The following is a 24,463-nucleotide window of genomic DNA, read 5'->3' as shown; positions in this document are numbered from 1 at the left end:
AATATTGTAATGACACACATTTGGATGTTGTTTGATTTTTATTTGATAATTACTGTTTACTGATTGTTATTGTTATTAGCGGTATTAGCAGTGTTTTTGTTTTCTTGTTTAAAAAATGTGTTTTTATCTCTATATTGAACATGGATATGGACAGGAGCATAAAGAGTTAATGAAAAAACACATTAGGTCATTTATTTGTGTTTTATTCATCATGTGTTAACATTTTATAGCAATTACAGGTTTGAAAACATTATTATCATTATTTTTGAAATCTGGTACCTAGGAAGGGGTTTCATTTTTACAGCTGGAGTTGAAGTGGTTAACCACAGCCAGAGAACTAACCCTACGAGGACTAACATAGTGCCCGAGAAGGATCTTGTTACACAGACGTAGAACTGTCACTTTGTTACATTATCCCTTTAACTGTTTATACAGTCTTTCGATAGGATTCCTAACAGATTAAAGGGAGGTCAAAACGTTCAAATTGCCCTCTTGCACTGTGAATTCTAATGTTACTTTTTCAACAGATCAGGAAAAAAGCAGTAACAGTAAAAATAAAGTTCTCTGGTTGCACTTGTCGTGTTTTTTTTAAAGAAAATACAAATATTTTAAATAGCTATTGCTATGAATTTTACAGTAAAAAGAAAATATTTGAATCTGTAAAACAATTAATATAAAACACATACCGGTAGAATGTAATTTTTTGCTGGCATAGTTTTAACAATAATTAATAATTTAAAAATCCAAAACAACACAAATTAGAAGAAAACAAGATCTAAACATGCTTTAATTATTCACTGAAACATAACGGCTGTGGTCAGCCTTCATCTTGAAACCAACTAGCAATCTACAAACACTGAGCACTTCAGTTAAGCCTGAGCCCTGCATTTTATTTCTGTGTGAACTTTGTTTTCCCAAAAAGAAAGGAGAGGGGGGGTTAATGGCAAGAGACATAGGAAGAGAGGGGAGGGAAGGGGATAAGATAGAGAGAGAGCGGATAAGGGACGTGGAGGAAGAGAGAAAGAGGTAGAGAAAAAGATGGGGAGTAAAGAGAGGCCGGCAGACAGGGAGAGGCAAACAGAATAAGACAAATATATTAAAAACTATCACGGTTCCTGATTTTAATCTTGGCAGCAGCAGACCAGCCAGTTGAACTGAACTGAGTTGCTAGTGAGAGCCTGTCTCTTTATCTCTGCAGGCTGTGTCATTCGAAATGATAAGCCCTCCAGTGAACCAATCACAAACCAGAATTTCCAAACACTAATTCATAGATATATACTGTAGATGTAGATAGATAACTGAGTGACTAGTAAGGAAGATCCTTTCTCCTTGTCTCTGCAGGCTTCATTATTGTGATCTCACGGGTGATTGCTGTGAGTACCTCGCCTCTGCTCTCTGTACAAACCAGTCAGCCCTGACAGAGCTGGAACTGGGAAAGAATTGCCTGGGGGATTCTGGTGCCAAACTGTTGTTTGCTGCACTGAAGGATCCAAACTGTAAATTAGAGAAACTGGGGTAAGTGAACACTCTGGATGTTTGAATGATTAGTATATTGTTAAAGGGGAGACATGACAACTTCACCCCTCTACTGCTCCAAAACTAACTCAAAAACATTGCATCACATGGTAATTTATCTGAAAAATATTTCTCCAGTGCATCAGAAACAGGAGGGTTTTTTTTTTTTAATTCTTGGGGGAAAAAAATTCCTTCCTTTTAAAAATACATACATTGTAATAAATAAAAATGAAAATGGACATTAAAAAACAAAAACTACCCACCACTTTCTATTTCTGAAATTACACTGTCAGCACAACGTGCCAGTAATAGTGTTCCACGTGAAACTATTTCATCAGGTGATGCATAAAAGCCATTTACTCTCCTCCTTCTCTACTTCCCCTCCCTCCACTCCCCGCATTCCCCCCACTCCTGTCCCATAGTTATACAGTCATTTAGGGGAACACCTGACAGCTGTAGCGCACACCTTTGAGTTACTAGACTGTCTCTTACATCAGGGCTCCCCACACCTGCTTACCTGAGGCCTGTCTGTTCAAAGGCATTAGGCACAGCAGCCCACTATTAGCACGCCTTGGGAAAATGTCAAATTAAAAATGTTTAAACCTGTAACATGAATAAACCTAATCGCAACTGTCCTTTTGTAAATTTGAAAAAATATTGCGAACGATGGAAATCACATAGAATACATTTTTTTGACACACTTTAATTTTAGTAAATAAAATAAAGTTCAAAAACTAAACTGACGTTTTTATCAAACCTTTAAATTAGGCATCTTTGTATAACTGAACATGTTAGAAATGCAGTTATTTTTCTTGGTCATCAAACAAGAAAGACGTGCATGTCATTATTATTCCCATTCATAAAACCCTGAACAGGAATCACTTTGAGTAAAACCAGTACAACGTGCACAAAAACATAACTCTTAAATCCTCATTTCTGAACACTGTTACTAAAACGTCCAGCCGCTCACTCTCACGTTGAACTGCCATGCACAAAAAAGACAAATACATACAATGCAGAGGGAAGTGGGAGCCTTACAGAAGATACTTTTTTCACTGCTGCTCTGTACAACCAAATACAACATGCAAAATCACACAGATCACTTAACCAAAAGAAACCTTATGAAAATAAATCCATCTGCAACGAAATTTGTCAAAAAACGCTTTTTTTGTTATAATTAAATTGGAGAAGGAATCTATGAAAAAGACCTAGGAGTTTTTGTTGACTCAGAAATGTCTTCAAGACAAAAGCTATAAAAAAGGCTAACAAGATGCTCGGATACGTGAAAAGTGTTGAATTTAAATCAAGGGAAGTAATGTTAAAACTGTACAAGCACTAGTAAGACCTCATCTTGAGTGTGCAATCAATAAAAAAAGATATTGCTGCTCTAGAAAGAGTGCAGCAGAGCGAGAATTCTGACCAAAATTATTCCGGGCTTAAAAGGCATGTCATATGCAGACAGGCTAAAAGAATTGAATCAGTCTTGAACAAAGAAGACTACGTGGCGACCTAATTCAAGCATTCAAAATTCTAAAAGGTATTGACAGTGTCGACCCAAGGGACTTTTTCAGCATGAAAAAAGAAACAAGGACCAGGGGTCACAAATGGAGATTAGACAAAGGGGCATTCAAGAAAATAGGAGGCACTTTTTTTACACAGAGAATTGTGAGGGTCTGGAATCAACTCCCCAGTAATGTTGTTGAAGCTGACACCCTGGGATCCTTCAAGAAGCTGCTTGATGAGATTTTGGGATCAATAAGCTACTAACAACCAAACGAGCAAGATGGGCCGAATGGCCTCCTCTCGTTTGTAAACTTTCTTATGTTCTTAATCAGTTTGATTAATAACATGATTTAGTTAATATTGAAACATACATCAAAGCACTCAAAATTTTAAAAGTTAATAGCTACTTAGTCACAAAAAACATATTCCTCATAGGCATCAATTGAATTTTTAAATTAATGTTACAAAGTCCAAAAGTTAGTATGAAAACGTTTCTACAAGAAAAAAAAAAAAAAAACATTCCAGCACCTCAAAACTGAGCCCACAGTACAAATGCATTCAGACTCCTGTAGCTGCCTTTTTGTTCTTTATACATTGCAAAACGTATTCTTAGGTAGTTGATTCGATATATTGTAATTTTTATTAACACTACTCACTCTTTTTACATCTGCCAGCAGAGCGATCACATGACCTTAACACTGCCCTATGGTCAGAGCGCTCAGAGCTGCCTGCAGGTCGGCAATCTGTCAGCTCTGATTTGTGAATTTCTGCTTTGATTTGACAGTCCGTCAATACTACCTTGGTACACTTTAATTCTATTAATAGAAAAAAATACCTGGAATGTCATTGATTCCACGGCCCACCTTTGGGAACCCCTGTCTTACACGACTGATGAATTTGTTATCAGATTGAACCCCTGATATGAATTGTGTAATATCCAGTAAACTGATACAATTAGGCAATTGCTGTAAATGTTGTAACAATAGATTCAGGTAAGTGTTACAATACAGATAACATTCTGTCTTGTATCAGCACCTCCAGAAAATTGCACCAAGGAAAAAAAATCTCAAGAAAACCAAATTAAAATTATAATCTTAAAGGAAGAAGGACAAATAGCTTAGAAGCCACATATGAGCTGATACTTTTTCACAGTATTGTGTGTATATATATATATATATATATATATATATATATATATATATATATATATATATATATATATATACACACACAGTGCCTTGCAAAAGTATTCAGACCCCTGACCAATTCTGTCATATTACTGAATTACAAATGGTACATTGAAATTTCGTTCCGTTTGATATTTTATTTTAAAACACTGAAACTCAGAATCAATTATTGTAAGGTGACATTGGCTTTATGCTGGGAAATATTTTTAAGAAAAATAAAAAACTGAAATATCTTGCTTGCATAAGTATTCAACCCCTGTGCTGTGGAAGCTCGCAGTTTGCACCGATGAAAGAAATTGCCCTAACAAGGACACAATTACCTTACCATTGGCCTCCACCTGTGAACCATTAAAGTTGCTGTCACATTTTCTGGATGAAAACCCCACTGTTGAAGGACCATTGGTAAGGCTGTGAATCTGAAGGAAAATGAAGACCAAAGAGCATTCTACAGAAGTTAGAGATAAAGTAATACTAATGCATAGATTAGGAAAAGGGTACAAAATAATATCCACTGTTTGGATATCCCAGTGAGCACAGTTGGATCAATAATCAGGAAGTGGAAGCTGCATCACACCACCCAGGCACTGCCCAGAAAAGGCCCTCCCTCAAAACTCAGTGCTCTGAAAGCACATCTGAAGTTTGCCAGAAAGCATGAGAGTGACCCAGCTGCGATGTGGGGAAAGGTTTTGTGGTCAGAGATGAGACCAAGATAGAGCTTTTTGGCCAGAACTCAAAGCGCTATGTGTGGCGCAAACCTAACACTGCCCATGCCTCAAGACACACCATCCCTACAGTGAAGTATGGTGGTGGCAGCATCATGCTGTGGGAATGCTTCTAATCAGCAGGAACTGGGCATATTGTTACAATTGAAGGAAGAACGGATGGAGCAGAATACAGGAAAATACTGCAAGAGAATCTGCTAAAAAACTGAAGCTTGGGAGGAAATTCACCTTTCAGCAGGACAATGATCCGAAGCACAAGGCCAAAGCAACATTGGAGTGGCTGAAGAACAAAAAGGTGAATGTCCTACAGTGGCCCAGTCAAAGTCCTGATCTCAATCCCATTGAGAATCTGTGGCACTATTTGAAAATTGCAGTCCACAAGCATCATCCAACCAACCTGAACAGTGTGGCTCTACCAAATATTAATGTGTGGGGGTTGAATACTTATGCAAGCAAGATATTTCAGTTTTTTATTTTTCTTAAAAATATTTCCCAACATAAAACCAATGTCACCTTACAATAATTGATTTTGAGTTTAAGTGTTTTAAAATAAAATATCGAACAGAAAGAAATTTCAGTGTACCATTTGTAATTCAGTAATATGAGAGAATTGGTCAGGGGTCTGAATACTTTTGCAAGGCACTATATATATATATATATATATATATATATATATATATCATATATATAAAATTGCAAACGTATATATATATATACACACACACACACATGGTTTTAGGAAAGGGAGATCGTGCCTAAATAACACACAGTGGTTTGCAGACATGGTATTCACCCCCCTTAATTCAAAGTTTTCACATTTTGTTTGGTTAACACCTGAGCATACTCCACAACGCTTTCAAATTAGAGTTTACATGTAGAATCTACACAAACTACTCCACAATGATAAAGTAAAAAAAACTGGGCAACCATAAAACATATAGAATATAAATAAGTAAGATTTACAGAGAAAAACAGATCAATCTCAGGTGCATAAGTATTCAACCCCTTTGCTACTGCAGCCCTAAATCAGCTCAGGTGCAAATGATTTGTTTGAAAGGTCACAAAATTAGTTTCAGAATTGGAGAAGATACTATGAAATGGTTTCAGCCTGTGTGTACTCAAAGTGGTTTAACATTGTAGATAATTTCCAGCCTCAGGTATATAAAGACTTTCAAGAGAATTGTGAGGGTCTGGAATCTGCAATGTGACAAGCTATGAGATTCTGGGATCCAACTAACAACCAAACGAGCAAGAGGAGCTTTTGAAACAAGTCAGGGATAAAGTGGTAGAGAGGCAACAGAGCAGGTGAAGGGTACAAGAAAAAGTTAGAAAGAGCAGAAGGGTACAAGAAAATTTCAAAGACTCTGATTATCCCTCTCAGCACAGTGAAATCCATCATTAAGAAGTGGAAGATGCATCATACCACCCAGACACTACCCAGATCAGGTCGCCCTCCCAAACGGAGCAGCCGGGCAAGCAGGAAACTGGTTTGGGATGTCACTCTGAAGCCAACAATGACCTTGAGAGATCTGCAAAGTTCTGTGTCTGAGATGGGAGTCAGTGTTCACATATCAACAATAACCATTCCCTACACAAAGCTGGCCTGTATGGACGGGTGGAAAGAAAGAAGCCATTACTCAAAAAGCTTAATCTTAAACCATGTATGGAGTTTGCAAATTAGCATTTAGATGATATTGCAGACATGTGGGAAAAGGTTTCGTGGTCAGACGAGACAAAAATTGAACTTTTTGGTCTAAATTCCAAGCATTACATCTGGCACAAGCCCAACACTGCACACCACCCAGTCAGCACCATCCCAACTGTCAAGCATGCTGGTGGCAGCATCATGTTATGGGGATGCTTCTCTTCAGCAGGGACTGTGAAGCTTGTCAGGACACAGGAGAGAATGGATGCTGCAAAGTACAGGAGAATCCTTGAGGAAAACCTGTTTGAGTGAGCCAAGACTGGGGAGGAAATTCACACTTCAGCAGGACAATGACCCGAAGCACAAAGCCGAAGCCACACTGGAGTGGTTGAACAAGAAGAGAATTAATGTTCTTGAGTGGCCCAGTCAAAGTCCTGACTTGAATCCAATTGAAAATGTATGGCGAGTCTTGAAGATTGCAGTCCATCGTCGATCCCCAACAAACTTATCAGAACTGGAGCAATTTTCCAATGAAGAATGGGCAAAAATTTCACCATCCTACTGTGCAAGGCTAGTAGAGACATATCTAAAAAGACTCATAGCAGTAATTGCTGCAAAAGGTGCTTCTACCAAGTACTGACTTAAGGGGATGAATATTTATGCAACCAGTAAATTTCATTTTGTACATTTTCTTTGAAAGTTTTGCTGACATTTAACCTCCTCATATAACAGTGTTCAGTTTAGCCACAACAGCTTTGATTAAAAAAAAGTTAGTTTGAAAATCTGTGCACACATTACTTGTAATTCAACATAATGTGACATTATTGGTATGGGGTGAATGCTTCTGCTTATTGCCCGAGTGAAGACTATTGTTACCAGCTGGGCTGTAATACCCAAAGCTGCGAGGTAAGATTAGTCTTCCCAAAGGGCATTTCATTTTGCACTATATCCTGATTCAGAAGTCTATATTTAATACATGAAACAGTCAAAAAAATAAGTGAGGCAAGGTTACCTTGTGGCATACATCTGCTTTGCCTTGTCTCTGTCAGAATAGCGGCGAACATTATTATTGTAATTATTATAATATATAATTATTATTATTATTATAATAAATAACATATATTGTGTTTTGGGGTATGGCTCTCTGTTTGGCTTCGTGACATCTGCACAATACTCTCTTAGTAGTGCGTTTAGATGCTGGCTATCATATAGTAGTGCGTTTAGATGCTGGCTATCATATAGTAGTGCGTTTAGTAGTGCGTTTAGATGCTGGCTATCATATTTGCTTACATCATCGAGTTAAATTTCTTTCAATTTCAGAAAGTCTGAAAACAGTGACAGTGGTGATTTAATTACTAATTTAGTGTTTGAAGCATATTTTTTTCTGTCGTATGTTTTGTAAGTTATTTTCAGTTAACCTATAGAATCGCTGTTCATCAATCAATCAAATCAGTCAATCGATTTTATATAGCGCCTTTCATAGTGGACCACCATCACAACGCGCTTTACAAGATGCAGTAACGAAGAAAATCCATAATACTTCAAATAGAGAAATACATGATCAACAAGTAAAAAACAAAACATAATACATTAAATAGAGTGGAAAGCGCATAATACATGAAATAGTAGCAGCAGCTAATAGCAGGTTTGTGACTGTCAGCCTTTTTGTCTTGTGAAATGGAGGTGAAGGGGCGTTCCTTTGAAAAGGGGCGGGACAGAGTGATGTGAACCAATTGCATGTCAGAATGTTGATCTTGCCCGATGGTGTAGGGATGTTAGGGTAGTATTCGAAATGATATGCCCTCCAGTGAACCAATCACAAACCAGAATTTCCAAACACTAATTCATAGATATATGCTGTAGATGTAGATAGATAACTGAGTGACTAGTAAGTAAGATCCTTTCTCCTTGTCTCTGCAGGCTTCATTATTGTGATCTCACAGGTAATTGCTGTGAGGACCTGGCCTCTGCTCTCTGTACAAACCAGTCAACCCTGAGAGAGCTCAGGATGGGAGAGAATGTTCTGGGGGATTCTGGAGTGAAACTGACTGCTGCCTTGAAGGATCCAAACTGTAAATTAGAGAAACTGGGGTAAGTGAACACTGGGTGTTTGTGTGAATATTACACCATTGAGGGGGGACTTTTTTAACCAAGTAGCTCAAACTGACCAGCTAGTGGAGCAAGGGATTAATGTTTGAGGTTTGGGTTAGGGTTAGGGTTAGGGTTAGGTTAAATTCAGTGTAGATGGAGTGAACTGTGTTGTTTTTGTTTCATCAGACACAGTGAGCTGTTTTAATTGTGGAAAGCACAGACATCAGAAAAGGGAGATGCTGGTTGAGGGTGCGTGTGTATGTGTGCATGCGTGCGAGCGAGCGTGCGTGCGTGCGTGCGTGCGTGTGTGTGTGTGGCGCTGGTTGTCAGTGAGCAGGGGCTCCCCATCCCAGACCTGGAGACTTCACCCCAACCTGCTTTGCAAACTTAGAAGCAAGCTAGAGAATGTAATGTTAATGAAGGACAGTTTACTAAATTGAAAACTAGGAAAAGGAATCCAAGTGCTGATGGGCTGTGTGATAGTGTGCTGAAGCGGAGCTCAAGGGCAGGGAGTCGGGAGGTCGCTGAGCAGGATACAGCTACCAGCTCAAAGGTTGTGGAGCGTGGAGTTGATCTACAGGCACTGTTAGCTGATGGTCCGGAGTCCGGTCCAGTTTTGAATAAAGTCAGCAAAAAATATTTAGATTAAAGAAAATGTTTCAGAATGTGAAGAAAGTTGTTGGGAAACCATTAAAGAAAACCATTTAAAATGGCTTTTTTTTCTGGAAACTTTTTATTTGTTAATGCTTTCATATTGTTGTTTTTTAACTTTTCAGCTGTAACGGAGAAAAACAATTGTATCTCTTTGAATGTTAATAGATATATACAGACTTAAAAGAGCGGAGCTTTATGACTTTTCAAATGAGAAGCGGGCGTTCCTAATAGTCTCAGATGACCACTGCTTAGTAGTTACAGATATCTTACCAAGGGAACCTAGCAGACCTTCATATTGGTGTTTAACTTTAAAAGTTTTGAAGATGACACTTTTAATAATAACCTTTAATATTTTTGGTGTGTGTGGAAGAAGCAAAAAACTAAACAGAGATTTAAGGCAGTGGTGGGACATTGGGAAGACACAAATTAATACTTTTGTCAACAATACACTTTGGACACAACCAGGTCCCTAAACAACGCGGTCTTAGAGTTGGAGAGAGATATTACAAAATGAAGAAGACAATACATTTAATGAGCAAACGCTCCAAGATTTAAAAGAAAAGAAAGGATTATTAGGTCACCTTCTCATCCTTCTCATTTCCAGCTGGTGGTTAAATTCCGTCTTCTTTGCCAGATGAGCTGCCTAAAATAGTTATTTCAAAAAGAAAAAAAAAATCTAGTTTTTACAGTGCTCATATGTTCCAGTGAATAGTATTCAAAATGTTTATTTTGTTATAGTAATGATTTCCATTACATGAGAGTAGATGTTAAAACTTCATGCTGATTTGAGCTCTGCTCTCGCCAAGATAAGCAGCAACTAACTAATGTGATCCATATGGGTCTCCATCCATTTGCGTTTCCTTCCATCTGATGATGTAGATTTCCTTCTGCCTGGTGTTGATGCCTCCCCAGCGCATCAGCACACACAATGGCTGCGATGCTGGCTCCGGGGATCAACCACCGTGCGGTCTCCAGTGCATCAGCAGGACAACCGTCTGGATTGAGCTAAGTAGGGTACATCTCTGGGGTCTTCAAGTGGGCACCTTCTGTCCTCGAAGTTTCGTTGACTAGCCCACAACACCTCAAGAGGGCTCAACAGTGATTCTGGCATCCCAGCATCACCCCCCTCCATTCCCCACTCCACTCAGCCTGGCTTACTTACCCATACATCAGCGTTGCTTTCTATTGTGCTTGAGATCCCCAGCCAGAATCTTTCCGTCTCAACCACAGCCAGTTGCTGCTTCTTTCTGCTGCTTCAGATAATAGTTGCTATTTCTACAATTCATTACGTAAATCAAGTAAAATATTCCTTCTCTGAGGGCATTTTGTTTCCAGGCTTGTGTTTCCATGGAAACCGTGAACGGACCAATCAGTTTCGAGCTTACAAGCGATGTTGGTGATGAAGGCCGAACTGTGCAATCATATACTGTATAATCATATCAGTAACTGTAGAGCAGAGACATTGTATAACATGTTTTTAAAAACAAACAACCTACGTTTTCTATGTAAGATCGTCTTTTTTACTCGAAGTGTACGAAATACAGCTTTCGGATTAGGGTCTGTTTTTATTAATTTTATAAAACTTTTAAATACAAATACTTTTAGTATTTTAAAGGTTAATAACAGCCTGAGTCATTTTTTTCCGGTGTGCAGGGGCATCAGACAAGGCTGCTGTCTGTCTGGTATGTTATATTCACTTTCCATAGAGCTGCTGTTGCACCTTCTGAGGGGTAGACTGCCTGGCTGGGCAGTGCCTGCTTCACCCTCCCCTGCTACTGTTAAATTGTCAGCCTATGCTGATCACGTTAATGTTTTTGTTCACAGTGGTGGGGATGTCCAGGCTCTGAAGGAAAGCTTAGAAATGTTTCAGAGAGCATCAACACCTTCTTGTCAGGCAGCTGGCAGGAGGAGGGTCCCCCAACTTTGCCTTAGTCTTTGCAGGGGAGGGTCCTGGTCATTAATAACTTGGTGGCCTCCATGCTGTGGCACAGGTTGGTGTGCCTGGATCCTCCCAAGGGCATGGTACAGGAAATCCAGAGGGTGCTCTTGGATTTTTTCTGAAGTGGGAGACACTGGCTGAGACCTGCAGGGCTGTACCTCCCTACTGATGATGGGGGACAAGGCCTGGTAAATATTGTCAGCAGGGTGGCAGCTTTTAGACTTCAGGCAGTACAGAGGCTCCTGTATGCCAGAGAAGAGGCTCATTGGAACAGACTAGCCTGTTACTTTCTGAACACTGTAGGAGGACTTGGTCTTAATAAACCACTATGTGGGTCAGTTTGACCTATTATGCATTTAAAATGTTAATTACTCTTCCATTGTAATCGTATCTTTATATCCATTTTTAACTTTTCCTAAATATATGAATTAAATATCCTAATGGTGTTTGATAGCCAGAATCTCAAAAAATGGTGAAGTTACAAACAGTTCTACCTAGAACCACCAAGTGGATATTACGTAAGATAATGGTCACACCAGATACTGACTGGTTTTCTGATCCACGCCCCTACCTTTTTTTTAAGGTATCTGTGGCCAACAGATGCATATCTGTATTCCCAGTCATGTGAAATCCATAGATTAGGGCCTAATGCATTTATTTCAATTGACTGATTTCCTTATATGAACTGTAACTCAGTAAAATCTTTTAAATTGTTGAATGTTGCGTTTATATTTTTGTTCAGTGTATTTTATGCATCACAACACATATCACTACCCTGAATAAACCAGTCACACTTATAAATCACATGACATAAAGCGCTAGCTGCAAGACCGAGGTAAATGAAAAGGTGATTTCTATAGTTTATATAATCAGCGAGTGCCGTGCAGCCTCAGAAGTAGAAAAAAGGAAAAGATAAAAGCAAGAAACACATTGACAGAGCTGGGTTCCTACTTGCTTGTTTTTAGTTTAGTGCGGATTTACAGTCCCCCTTTCAAAATTGTCACCTTTTGTTGCTTTATAGCCTGGATTAAAATGCATTAAAATAGTTTTTCTTTTCATTTATCTACACATCCTACCCCACAACTTGCAAGTGAAAAAATATTCTTGAAATTTGTAGAAAATTAATTAAAAATAAAAACTGAAATAGCTTGGTTGGATAAGTGTCCACCCCCTTTGTTAAAGCATTCCTAAATTAGCTCAGATGTAACCAATCGCCTTCAAAATCACACACCAAGTTAAGTGGCCTCCACCTGTGTTAAATTGTAGTGATTCACATGATGCTGGGTAGTGCATTTCAAAGCATTTCAAAGCAAACTCAACCATAAGCACCAAGACTCTTTCAAAAGAACTCCGGGACAATGTTGTTCAAAGGCACAGAGCAGGGAATGGGTATAAAAAATATCAAAGGCCTTGACTATCCCTTGGAGCATGGTCAAGATGATTATTAAGAAGTGGAAGGTGTATAACACCACCAAGACCCTGCCTAGATCAGGCCGTCCCTCCAAACTGGATGACCGAGCAAGAAGGAGACTGATCAGAGAGGCTACCAAGAGTTGATCATTGGACCACATTCTACAACGAGGACTATCTGTATAGACGGGATGGACTGCATTTAAATAACAAGGGAACTAGTCTACTCGGAGAAAAGATCCTCGAGCAGGTTCGGAAGCATTTAAACTAGAAAGGAAGGGGGGAGAAATCAACAAAAAAACAGAAGGGAGACCGCATCAAAACAAGAACAACAACTCAGGTAAGACAACCATTAAATGTATTTATCTAAATGCTAGAAGTATCAGAAACAAAATTCTAGAACTTGAAGCTACTGCACTAACAGGTAACTATGATGTGATAGGTGTTACAGAAACGTGGTTATCTGAGAGTGATGGGGACGAATATAATATTTGTGGGTATACACTGTATAGGAAAGACAGGCAGGACAGAAGAGGAGGAGGGGTAGCGCTATACATAAGAAACAGTCTTGAAGCCCAGGTGTTAAACCTGGACAAAGAAAATAAAACCGAATCAATATGGGTCAGAATAACAGACAAAAATTCAAAAGGCATAATAATAGGAGCATGCTATAGACCGCCAGATTCAGACGGTGAGCACAATAATCTGTTATACAATGACATTAGAAATGTGTGTAGCAAAGGAGAAGCCATACTAATGGGGGATTTCAACTTCCCCCAGATAAAATGGGAAAACCCGGTGGGTAGCGCGAAGGATGAAATAGAAATGGTGGAAATGACAAATGACTGCTTCCTAACACAATTTGTGAAGGCACCCACTAGAGGGGAGGCATGCCTTGATTTAGTCTTTTCAAATAACGAAGATAGAATAACTAAAACAGAGGTCAGAGAACCACTGGCAAACTCAGACCACAACATGGTCTCATTTGAAGTGTTTTTTAAATCCCCAAAAGTAAAGACTAAAGCTAAGGTTTACAATTTTAGAAAAGCAAACTATGAAGGTATGAAACAGAGACTAACAGAAGTAGATTGGAGTAAAATAGAGAAAACACCCACAGAAGAAGGATGGTTGTTCTTCAAAAATGTAGTACTAGAGGCGCAAAACAATTATATCCCTAAAGTAGACAAATCTAAATGTAAAACTAAATTGCCAAAATGGTTTAATAGATCAATTAAAAAAAATATTCAGCGAAAAAAGGCACTTTACAGAGCATTAAAAAAGGACCAAAAAGAAAGTACGCAGAAAGAGTACACAGAACTGCAAACGCAAGTCAAAAAGGAAGTTAGAAAGGCCAAGAGAGAAATAGAAATAAACATTGCTAAGGGAGCTAAAACCAATTCCAAAATGTTTTTCCAATATTACAACAGCAAGAGAACATTCAAAGAGGAGATTAAATGTTTAAGAGATACAAATGGCAAAATCGTAGAGGAAGAAAAAAAAATAGCAAATATGTTAAATGATTACTTTTCACAAGTTTTTACAAAGGAAGATACTGACAACATGCCCCACATGTCATCCAGTTCCTATCCAGTTTTAAATAACTTTAGCATAACTGAGGCAGAAGTGTTAAAGGGACTAGGAGCTCTTAAAATAAACAAATCCCCTGGGCCGGATGAGATCCTCCCAGTAGTACTCAAAGAAATGAAAGAAGTAATTTACAAACCGCTAACCAAGATCATGCAGCAGTCTCTTGACACAGGGGTGGTACCGACAGACTGGAAAATTGCAAACGTAATACCGATCCACAAAAAGGGAAACAAAACTGAACCAGGTAACTACAGACCAGTAAGCCTGACTTCTATTATATGCAAACTTATGGAAACTATAATAAGATCCAAAATGGAAAATTACCTATATGGTAACAGGGTACTGGGAGACAGTCAACATGGTTTTAGGAAAGGGAGATCGTGCCTAACTAACTTGCTTGATTTTTTTGAGGATGCAACATCGATAATGGATAATTGCAAAGCATATGACATGGTTTATTTAGATTTCCAGAAAGCTTTTGACAAAGTCCCGCACAAAAGATTAATTCTCAAACTGAACGCAGTTGGGATTCAAGGAAACACATGTACATGGATTAGGGAGTGGTTAACATGTAGAAAACAGAAAGTACTGATTAGAGGAAAAACCTCAGAATGGAGTGTGGTAACCAGCGGTGTACCACAGGGATCAGTATTAGGTCCTCTGCTATTCCTAATCTACATTAATGATTTAGATTCTGGTATAGTAAGCAAACTTGTTAAATTTGCAGACGACACAAAAGTAGGAGGAGTGGCAAACACTGTTGCAGCAGCAAAGGTCATTCAAAATGATCTAGACAAGATTCAGAACTGGGCAGACACATGGCAAATGACATTTAATAGAGAAAAGTGTAAGGTACTGCACGCAGGAAATAAAAATGTACATTATAAATATCATATGGGAGATACTGAAATTGGAGAAGGAATCTATGAAAAAGACCTAGGAGTTTTTGTTGACTCAGAAATGTCTTCATCTAGACAATGTGGGGAAGCTATAAAAAAGGCTAACAAGATGCTCGGATACATTGTGAAAAGTGTTGAATTTAAATCAAGGGAAGTAATGTTAAAACTGTACAATGCACTAGTAAGACCTCATCTTGAATATTGTGTTCAGTTCTGGTCACCTCGCTATAAAAAAGATATTGCTGCTCTAGAAAGAGTGCAAAGAAGAGCGACCAGAATTATTCCGGGCTTAAAAGGCATGTCATATGCAGACGGGCTAAAAGAATTGAATCTGTTCAGTCTTGAACAAAGAAGACTACGTGGCGACCTAATTCAAGCATTCAAAATTCTAAAAGGTATTGACAGTGTCGACCCAAGGGACTTTTTCAGCCTGAAAAAAGAAACAAGGACCAGGGGTCACAAATGGAGTTTAGAAAAAGGGGCATTCAGAACAGAAAATAGGAGACACTTTTTTACACAGAGAATTGTGAGGGTCTGGAATCAACTCCCCAGTAATGTTGTTGAAGCTGACACCCTGGGATCCTTCAAGAAGCTGCTTGATGAGATTTTGGGATCAATAAGCTACTAACAACCAAACGAGCAAGATGGGCCGAATGGCCTCCTCTCGTTTGTAAACTTTCTTATGTTCTTATGTTCTTAAGAGGTCAAATGCACCTTTGCAAGATCTACAGGCTTTTATGGCCAAGACTGGTCAAAGTGTGCATGTAACAACAATATCCCAAGCACTCCACAAATCTGGCCTGTATGGTAGGGTGGCAAGAAGGAAGCCATTATCAAGAAAGCCCAACTTGAATCCTGTTTGAAGTATGCAAAAAAAACACTCGGGAGATTCTGTAACCATGTGGCAAAAAGTTTTGTGGTCTGACGAAACTAAAATGAAACTTTTTGGCTTAAGTGCAAAGCATTATGTTTGGCTCAAACCCAACACAGCACATCACCCAAAGAACACCACCTACTGTGAGTCATGATGGTGGCAGCGTCATGTTATGGGGATGTTTCTCATCGGCAGGGACTGGGGCACTTGTCAGGATAGAAGGTAAAATGAATGGAGCAAAGTACTGAGAAGTCCTTGAGGAAAACCTGCTGCCCTCTGCAAGAAAGCTGAAACTAGGATGGAAGTTCACCTTTCAGCATGACAACGACCCAAAGCACACAGCCAAAGCTACACTAGAGTGGCTAAGGAACAAAAAGGTAAATGTCCTTGAGTGGCCCAGTCAGAGCCCCGACCTAAATCCAATTGAAAATCTGTGGCATGACTTGAAGATTGCTGTCCATCAACGCTCCCCAAGGAACTTGACAGAGCTTGAACAGTTTTGTAAGGAAGAATGGTCAAATATTGCCAAATCTAGGTGTGCAAAGTTGGTAGAGACCTATTCCAACAGGCGCACAGCTGTAATTGCTACCAGAGGTGCTTCCACCAAGTATTAACTCAGGGGGGTTGAGACTTATCCAATTATGATCTTTCAGTTTTGTATTTTTAATATATAATTTTTTTCTCAATAAAAACTTTTTTTCCATTATCAGTGTGGAGTATGGTGTGTAGATATGGCAAAGTGCCCTACCCCTGGGCTATTTATTTGTGTTGTATGTTACGTGTAGTGTGTTAATGTTGGTGTATATCATTGGTACACGGGATATAAACGGGTCTGTGTAACACAAGTGCTTTAAAATGTATATTTGTATTTAGACACGAGGATTACACAACACTTCATATGCAGGTAAAATGTAATAATATGTGAGCACGGGGAATTGCACTTTATTAATACTCATTAGCACTGATTCCCAAAGCCATTCCAATCTATTCCGATTCCAATAAATAAAAGATAAAGAAACTCCCACATACTGCTGTGTAAACAAGCATATTTATTGCATCACAAAACTATTTGCAATTTAGTCTGCTTTTTAATTTAAAAAAAGTAAAGATAAAACAAAATTGGGAAAAAAAAACAACAAAAATAAAACCAAACAACCAAAAAAGCTGTCACCTTGTCACCTTTGGCAGGTTATGGTGTAAAAGCATAATTGAAAAATAAACAAACAAAACAAAACAAAAGTAGCTGTCACTTTGTCCCTTATGGCAGGTTATAGTGCAGGAACATCGCCATTTTCACTCGCTTTGCTCCAAGACTGGAGCATTTTTTTGAAACTGGTCAATTATTAATTCTCTACACATGTATGACACAAAAGAAAGTATTAGCGGCTCCCTGAGTAGCTGATGCAATTTCAGATTCTTGCGTATGTGCATCAAATATGTATATTTCCGACCGTGAATGAAATCATTATATCGTAATAAATGCAGAAAGATGCTCTTAATAACTTTTGATTGGGATTTAAAGACATTTCATACCCAAATAGTATGTTAGGTCAGGACACTGCTACTGCATATAATAATAATAATAATAATAATAATAATAATAATAATAATAATAATAATAATACTAAAAAACTCCAAGAAATACGAAAACTTATGATTGAACTAAATTACCCTTTCAAAAGTAAGCAAATGTTGAATGATTGAACAGATATATATATATATATATATATATATATATAATATATATATATATATATATATATATATATATATATATATAAATTTATATTTAAGTTAACATATGTTAAACACTGTGAGCCATCAAGCAAATAATAAAGGAAGCAATGTTACACATTTAAATGTAAACAAAAATAAATATACAGGTACCTGTGGATTCTGCCGGATGTTTTCCTTGTGGTGAATGTTCTGATGTTTCACCATCAGAGAAGTCGGAAGAATTTTCTTGCACATTTGGCATTTCATCTTTTTCCTTTCCTTCCCCTCAAATACAAAATATTTCCAAAGAGATTTTCGATTTTCCTCCTCCACTTTCTACCATTTTTTTTTCCTATGCCTTTGCACAATTGAAAAAAAAACCTGAGCAAAACTATGCCTAAAATAGAGGTGTTTAGAATACAGTTTTCATTCTGTATAAGGAAATGTTAACTTGAAAACATACATTACTTTGGTTTAGACAAAAAGTGAATTTTAGTAATACTGTTTGCGACTGCAAGTTGGCTCTATGCAAAGCATACCACCCCCGGCCCTGCCCCCCCACCCATGTAAAGAATCAACTCCTCATCCTTGGAATCGATTCTCGAAATTTAGAATGTCAGAATCGGGAATCGACTCTTCTGGGAATCGACTCCCACCAATAAGAACAGCCAGTTGTACTGAACTGAGTTTGTAGTGAAATCCTGTCTTCTTATCTCTGCAGGCTAGAACGGTGTAGTCTTACAGGTAATTGCTGTGAGGACCTGGTCTCTGCTCTCTGCACCACAAGCCACTCAACCCTGAGAGAGCTGGAGCTGGCAGGGAATAACCTGGGGGATTCAGGAGTGAAACTGACTGCTGCCCTGAAGGATCCAAACTGTAAATTAGAGAAACTGGGGTAAGTGAAGACTGGGTGTTTGTGTGAATATTACACCACTGAGGGTGGATGATAACTTTACTCCTCTATTCCTCTCCATTGCCCTTCTCTCTTCTGTCTCACCTCATCTCTATTCCTCTCCATTGCCCTTCTCTCTTCTCTCACCTCATCTCTCCTCTATTCATCTCCATTGCCCTTCTGTCTTCTGTCTCAGCTCATCTCTCCTCTGTTCATCTCTGTTGCCCTTCTCTCTTCTGTCTCATCTCTCCTCTTCATCTCCATTGCCCTTCTGTTGCCCTTCTCTCCTCTGTCTCATCTCTTCTGTCCTCTAGTACCCTCTTCCACTCCTTGTCTTCTAGCATTATACTGGGTGTGGTCGGGTGATGTTGTGGTCAAGGCTGGTCAGTGGCTGTGTATTCCTTACACCGAGGGCGAGACCCATGTCTTTGAGCTCAGCCAGCACTGTTCAACGCCTTGTGGTCTTAGGCCATCCCCGCTTTCTCTTTCCTTGTGGTCCACCTTAAGGCAAACTTGGGTATGTCACCCTCTTTCATCCATAGCACATGTCTGAGCCACCTCAGCCTGCAATATTTAATCTTGTGTTTAATGCATTGAAGCTTGGTTTTAGTATGGAGGTCTTTATTGGAGATTTTATTTGGCCAGAAGACATGACATGGCACCTGGAAGGCTGCGAGAGAGTTCGTATCCTCTTTGGTTGCCCTCCAGCACTCACTCCCATACAAAAGGACTGACTTGACATTGCTGTTATAGATCTTAATCTTGGTTTTTAGACTATGCTGTTGAGACTTGCAGATATTCTTCAGCTTGCAGAATGAGTTCCTGGCTTTCTGCAGTCTTGAGTGGATGTGCTTTCCAGCTGCATTTTCCTTGCTGGCAAGGCTGCCGAGGTACACAGAGTTGCTCACTTCCTCAATATCTGCTTCATCTACGGCTACTAGTTGTGTGGTGCTAGTGTTGATTCTCATAACTTGGGTCTTCTTAGGATTAACATGGAACCCTGACTGTTTTGCGAACTTGCACAGCCTGGCAGTCTTTTCTTGTATGTGCACAAGTTTTGAAGCAAGCAAAGCAATATCGTCTGCAAAATCCAAGCCTTCCAGAAAGGATAGCAGTGTCCACTGGATGCCTCTGGGTTTGTTTCCAGTCGTTTGCCTCATGACCCAGTCAATCACAGTCAGAAAAAGTATGGGGGAGAGGACACAGCCCTGTCTCACGCCAGAGTCCACAGGGAACAATTTAGATATTAAACTGTCCGTGATGATGCTACATTCAAACTGCTCAGAGAATTTAGTGTTAACACACTAATACAACATGTAAACCACTAATAGTTTGTGATTATCTGATTCCCCGTCCTGCTATGAGACGGTGTCAAAGCTGTTTGCAAAAGAAAGAAAGGAATGTAGAAACAAAGGAGGGGGGGCTGAAGAGTGGCAGGCAGAGACAAACTAAGAGGATCAAATAGATTAAAAACTACCACAGTTACTGATTTCAATCTTGCCAACAGCAGAGCAGCCAGTTGTACAGAAGTGAGTTTCTAGTGAGACCCTGTCTTTTTTATCTCTGCAGGTTATGGGGGTGTCAGCTCACAGGTGATTACTGTCAGAACCTGGCCTCTGCTCTCTGTAGAAACCAGTCAACCCTGAGAGAGCTGGACCTGGGAATGAATTTCATGGGAGATTCGGGAGTGAAAATACTGTCAGCTGCATTGATGGATCCAAACTGTAAATTAGAGATACTGGGGTAAGCAGCCACTCTAATGTGTGTATGAATATTACATTACTGACACAGAGGGGTGACAACCTCACATATCTACTCCTCAGCTAAAAAAAAACAGGAGATAGAGAGAGACACAGAGAGAGAAAAGAACTAAGGCAGGAGGACAGGTGGGCAGGGAGGGAAAGTTTGAAAGGGAGAGACAAAGACATGGAGGGAGAGGTGGAGTTCATTATCAGAGTGGGAAGATAGGAGAAACAAGGATAGATAGAGAGGGGCAGACCGACAATAGGTAGTCTATTATTCTGACTTCTACTGTGAAGACTCATGAAGGGACAGATTGGAAGACAGCAGATAAAATGGTAGACACATGGACAAATAAGCAGACATGCAAAAGGGGGAACAGGAAACAGGTTAAGGGTGACAGACAACCAACTTACTTCAAAAGATAGGTTGGCATGCAAAGACAGACGAACAGACAGACAGATATTAATACAGAGTGGAGCGCATTTAATGCAATTCAATAGCCATGCAGGCCATGTTTTTAGTATGCTTTATTACACTTTGATGGGCTTTTACTGCGGTAAACTTTAATAAGGGGTTGTCACAGAGACGGCCGAAGTGGGCGGCGTCAGAACCAGGAAAGGTAAGGCAATACACAAAACACAGGACGGATGAAATGAAGTGATGAAGACGCCTGTTGGCGCCGGTTTAATACAAAATAAAAGGTTTACACAAACACGAAAAACACAGGACACGGCACTCTACGCCAAAATAAATAGACAAACAAAAACAGACTAAACTTAACAAAACGGTGCACGGACAGACACTGACAAACACGGTGAGCAGATACTTTGTTATTATTATTACTACTTACTTATTTCCTCCGTCTCCAATCCCGTTCTCCGCTCACCGAACACCCAACCCCAGTATGTGCCAACGTGCATCTATATATACTATTGTGCTGGGATTCAATTACCAATTAATTATTCACTTGAATCCCAGCACGTGAATTAATAAAGTGCAATTCCCCGTGCTCACATATTATTACATTTTACTTGCACGTGAAGTGCTGTGCAATCCTCGTGCCTAAATACACATATACATTTTAAACACTCGTGTTACACAGACCCGTTTATATCCCGTGTACCAATGACTATACACCAACATTTAAACACACCACACGCAACACATAACAGATAATATACACAGGGGCGGGCACTTTGTTACATATACCCCCTCCTGTGCAAAGCACACATGGCCTCAATGGCCACCTCCCCCCTTAAAAGCCCAAAAGTCCCGCCCAAAGTCCTTGGCCAGGACCAGAGGCTTCCAGGGGCCCACAGGTCGTAATGCTGTCAGCAGGGTAGCATTCTCCTGCCAGGGTAGTCCTAGCAGCGGAAAGGCTGCTTGGGGTGTGGTCTCCTGACCTTCCCCCTCCTTCGGCGCCGGCAGCTCCCCTTGGTGGGGCTTCAACCACCGTTCTTCCTGCAGGGAAGAAACTGCAGAGGGAGCAGGTCTCCGGACCTCCCCCACGATCTCCGGCGGAGAAACTGCTGCTGGGGTTGGCGGTCTCCAGACCTCCTCCCCCTCCTCCGGCAGCGAAACTGCTGCTGGGGTTGGCGGTCTCCAGACCTCCTCCCCCTCCTCCGGCAGCGAAACTGCTGCTGGGGTTGGCGGTCTCCAGACCTCCTCCCCCTTCTTCGTGGCCGGCAGCTCCCCTTCGTGGGGTTCCGGCCACAGTACTTCCGGCTGTGATGCGGAGCGGCGGGCAACCCCAGGCGATGCAGAGCGGCGGGCAACCCCAGGCGATGCAGAGCGGCGGGCAACCCCAGGCGATGCAGAGCGGCGGGCAACCCCAGGCGATGCAGAGCGGCGGGCAACCCCAGGCGATGCAGAGGCATCCTTGGGCGAAGCGAGGCTGGCATCCTTGGGCGAAGCGAGGCTGGCATCCTTGGGCGAAGCGAGGCTGGCATCCTTGGGCGAAGCGAGGCTGGCATCCTTGGGCGAAGCGAGGCTGGCATCCTTGGGCGAAGCGAGGCTGGCAGTCAGGACAAGCTGGGGTGCGGGTGTTGGCCCTCTTTTCGGCCACTGCAGCCGGGAGGTTCTTCCCCGTGCTTCCCTCAGCAGCCTATGCAAGGGCTGCTGAGGACCGCCAGCATCTAGTCCTGGCCCTTGTGGTGCAGGGAGAGGCAGCTCCTGCTCCTCTCCCCCTGATGGAGGTGGAGGCAGAGGAAGCTCCAGCTCCTCTCCTCGTGATGGTGGGGGAAGTGATACCAGCAGGCATTCACCCTCTGCTGGTGGGGGAAGTGATACCAGCAGGCATTCACCCTCTGCTGGTGGGGGAAGTGATACCAGCAGGCATTCACCCTCTGCTGGTGGGGGAAGTGATACCAGCAGGCATTCACCCTCTGCTGGTGGGGGAAGTGATACCAGCAGGCATTCACCCTCTGCTGGTGGACAGGGACCCAGCAGGCATTCACCCTCTGCTGGTGGCGGAGGCAGAGGCAGCTCCTGCTGCTCTGCTCCTGCCGGTGGAGGTGGCGGAGGCAGAGGCAGCTCCTGCTGCTCTCCCCCTGCCGGTGGAGGTGGCGGAGGCAGAGGCAGCTCCTGCTGCTCTCCCCCTGCCGGTGGAGGTGGCGGAGGCAGAGGCAGCTCCTGCTGCTCTCCCCCTGCCGGTGGAGGTGGCGGAGGCAGAGGCAGCTCCTGCTGCTCTCCCCCTGCCGGTGGAGGTGGCGGAGGCAGAGGCAGCTCCTGCTGCTCTCTCCCCTGCCGGTGGAGGTGGAGGTGGCGGAGGCAGCTCCTGCTGCTCTGCCCCTGCCGGTGGAGGTGGCGGAGGCAGAGGCAGCTCCTGCTGCTCTGCGCCTGCCGGTGGAGGAGGCAGAGGCAGCTCCTGCTGCTCTGCGCCTGCCGGTGGAGGAGGCAGAGGCAGCTCCTGCTGCTCTGCGCCTGCCCATGGAGGTAGGAGCGGCGTGTAGTCTCCTGGTGGTGGAGGTGGGAGCGGCATGTAGTCTCCCCTTGTTACAGGGGACTGGTGCGGCTCTCCCTCGCTTGCAGGAGACTGGTGCGGCTCTGGAGACAGTGGTGGGTCCTCTGCCTTCCTCTTCTGTGGCAGTTCCTCCTCTCCCTCCTGGTAGGGGCAGCGGAAGGGACAATTGGCAAAGAGATGGTCCTGGTTGCAGAGGAGGCACCCCGGCAAGGACTGGTTACATCGCCGGGGATGTCTGGCCCTTAGGCGGCACTCCTCCTCCCTGTCCCTCACCTCTTTATCCTCTTTCCTGCTTCTCCCCATTTCTTTCTTTTTTTTTTTTTTTGTAATCCAAAGACGCCCCCTTTTTTTTTTTTTTTTTTTTCTCCCACACAAAAAAAAACCTCTCCTGGTCTGACGCTTGGAGGCGCTGTTAAATCCCACGCAGGACACCACGTGTCACAGAGACGGCCGAAGTGGGCGGCGTCAGAACCAGGAAAAGTAATGAAATACACAAAACACAGGACGGATGAAATGAAGTGATGAAGACGCCTGTTGGCGCCGGTTTAATACAAAATAAAAGGTTTACACAAACACGAAAAACACAGGACACGGCACTCTACGCCAAAATAAATAGACAAACGAAAACAGACTAAACTTAACAAAACGGTGCACGGACAGACACTGACAAACACGGTGAGCAGATACTTTGTTGTTATTATTACTACTTTACTTATTTCCTCCGTCTCCAATCCCGTTCTCCGCTCACCGAACACCCAACCCCAGTATGTGACAACGTGCATCTATATATACTATTGTGCTGGGATTCAATTACCAATTAATTATTCACTTGAATCCCAGCACGTGAATTAATAAAGTGCAATTCCCCGTGCTCACATATTACTACATTTTACTTGCACGTGAAGTGCTGTGCAATCCTCGTGCCTAAATACACATATACATTTTTAAACACTCGTGTTACACAGACCCGTTTATATCCCGTGTACCAATGTCTATACACCAACATTTAAACACACCACACGCAACACATAACAGATAATATACACAGGGGCGGGCACTTTGTTACAGGGTATAAGGGGTACTTTCAGAGAGAGGGAGAGAGAAATGGGGAGGTGTGGGATAAG

General features: G+C 41.5%; 1 protein-coding gene across 5 annotated transcripts in view; it reads left to right on the top strand.

Moving 5' to 3' along the window:
* The window catches only part of LOC121307890 (NACHT, LRR and PYD domains-containing protein 3-like), a 55,572-nt gene that overhangs the window by 21,174 nt on the left and 9,935 nt on the right, over positions 1 to 24,463 (top strand). For 4 of the 5 annotated variants that reach the window (XM_041240209.1, XM_041240207.1, XM_041240208.1 and 1 more), the window contains 4 exons: positions 1,342 to 1,515; positions 8,493 to 8,663; positions 18,464 to 18,637; positions 20,204 to 20,377. In XM_041240209.1, coding sequence (XP_041096143.1) covers positions 1,342 to 1,515; positions 8,493 to 8,663; positions 18,464 to 18,637; positions 20,204 to 20,377 — 693 coding nt within the window. The remainder of the gene's footprint in view (positions 1 to 1,341; positions 1,516 to 8,492; positions 8,664 to 18,463; positions 18,638 to 20,203; positions 20,378 to 24,463) is intronic. The other variant, XM_041240210.1, reaches the window with a different exon arrangement.

This window comes from Polyodon spathula, chromosome 60 (assembly GCF_017654505.1).
Source record: "Polyodon spathula isolate WHYD16114869_AA chromosome 60, ASM1765450v1, whole genome shotgun sequence".
NCBI lineage: Eukaryota > Metazoa > Chordata > Actinopteri > Acipenseriformes > Polyodontidae > Polyodon > Polyodon spathula.
The sequence above is the reverse complement of the archived record's forward strand: the minus strand, read 5'-3'. Positions and strand labels throughout refer to the sequence as shown.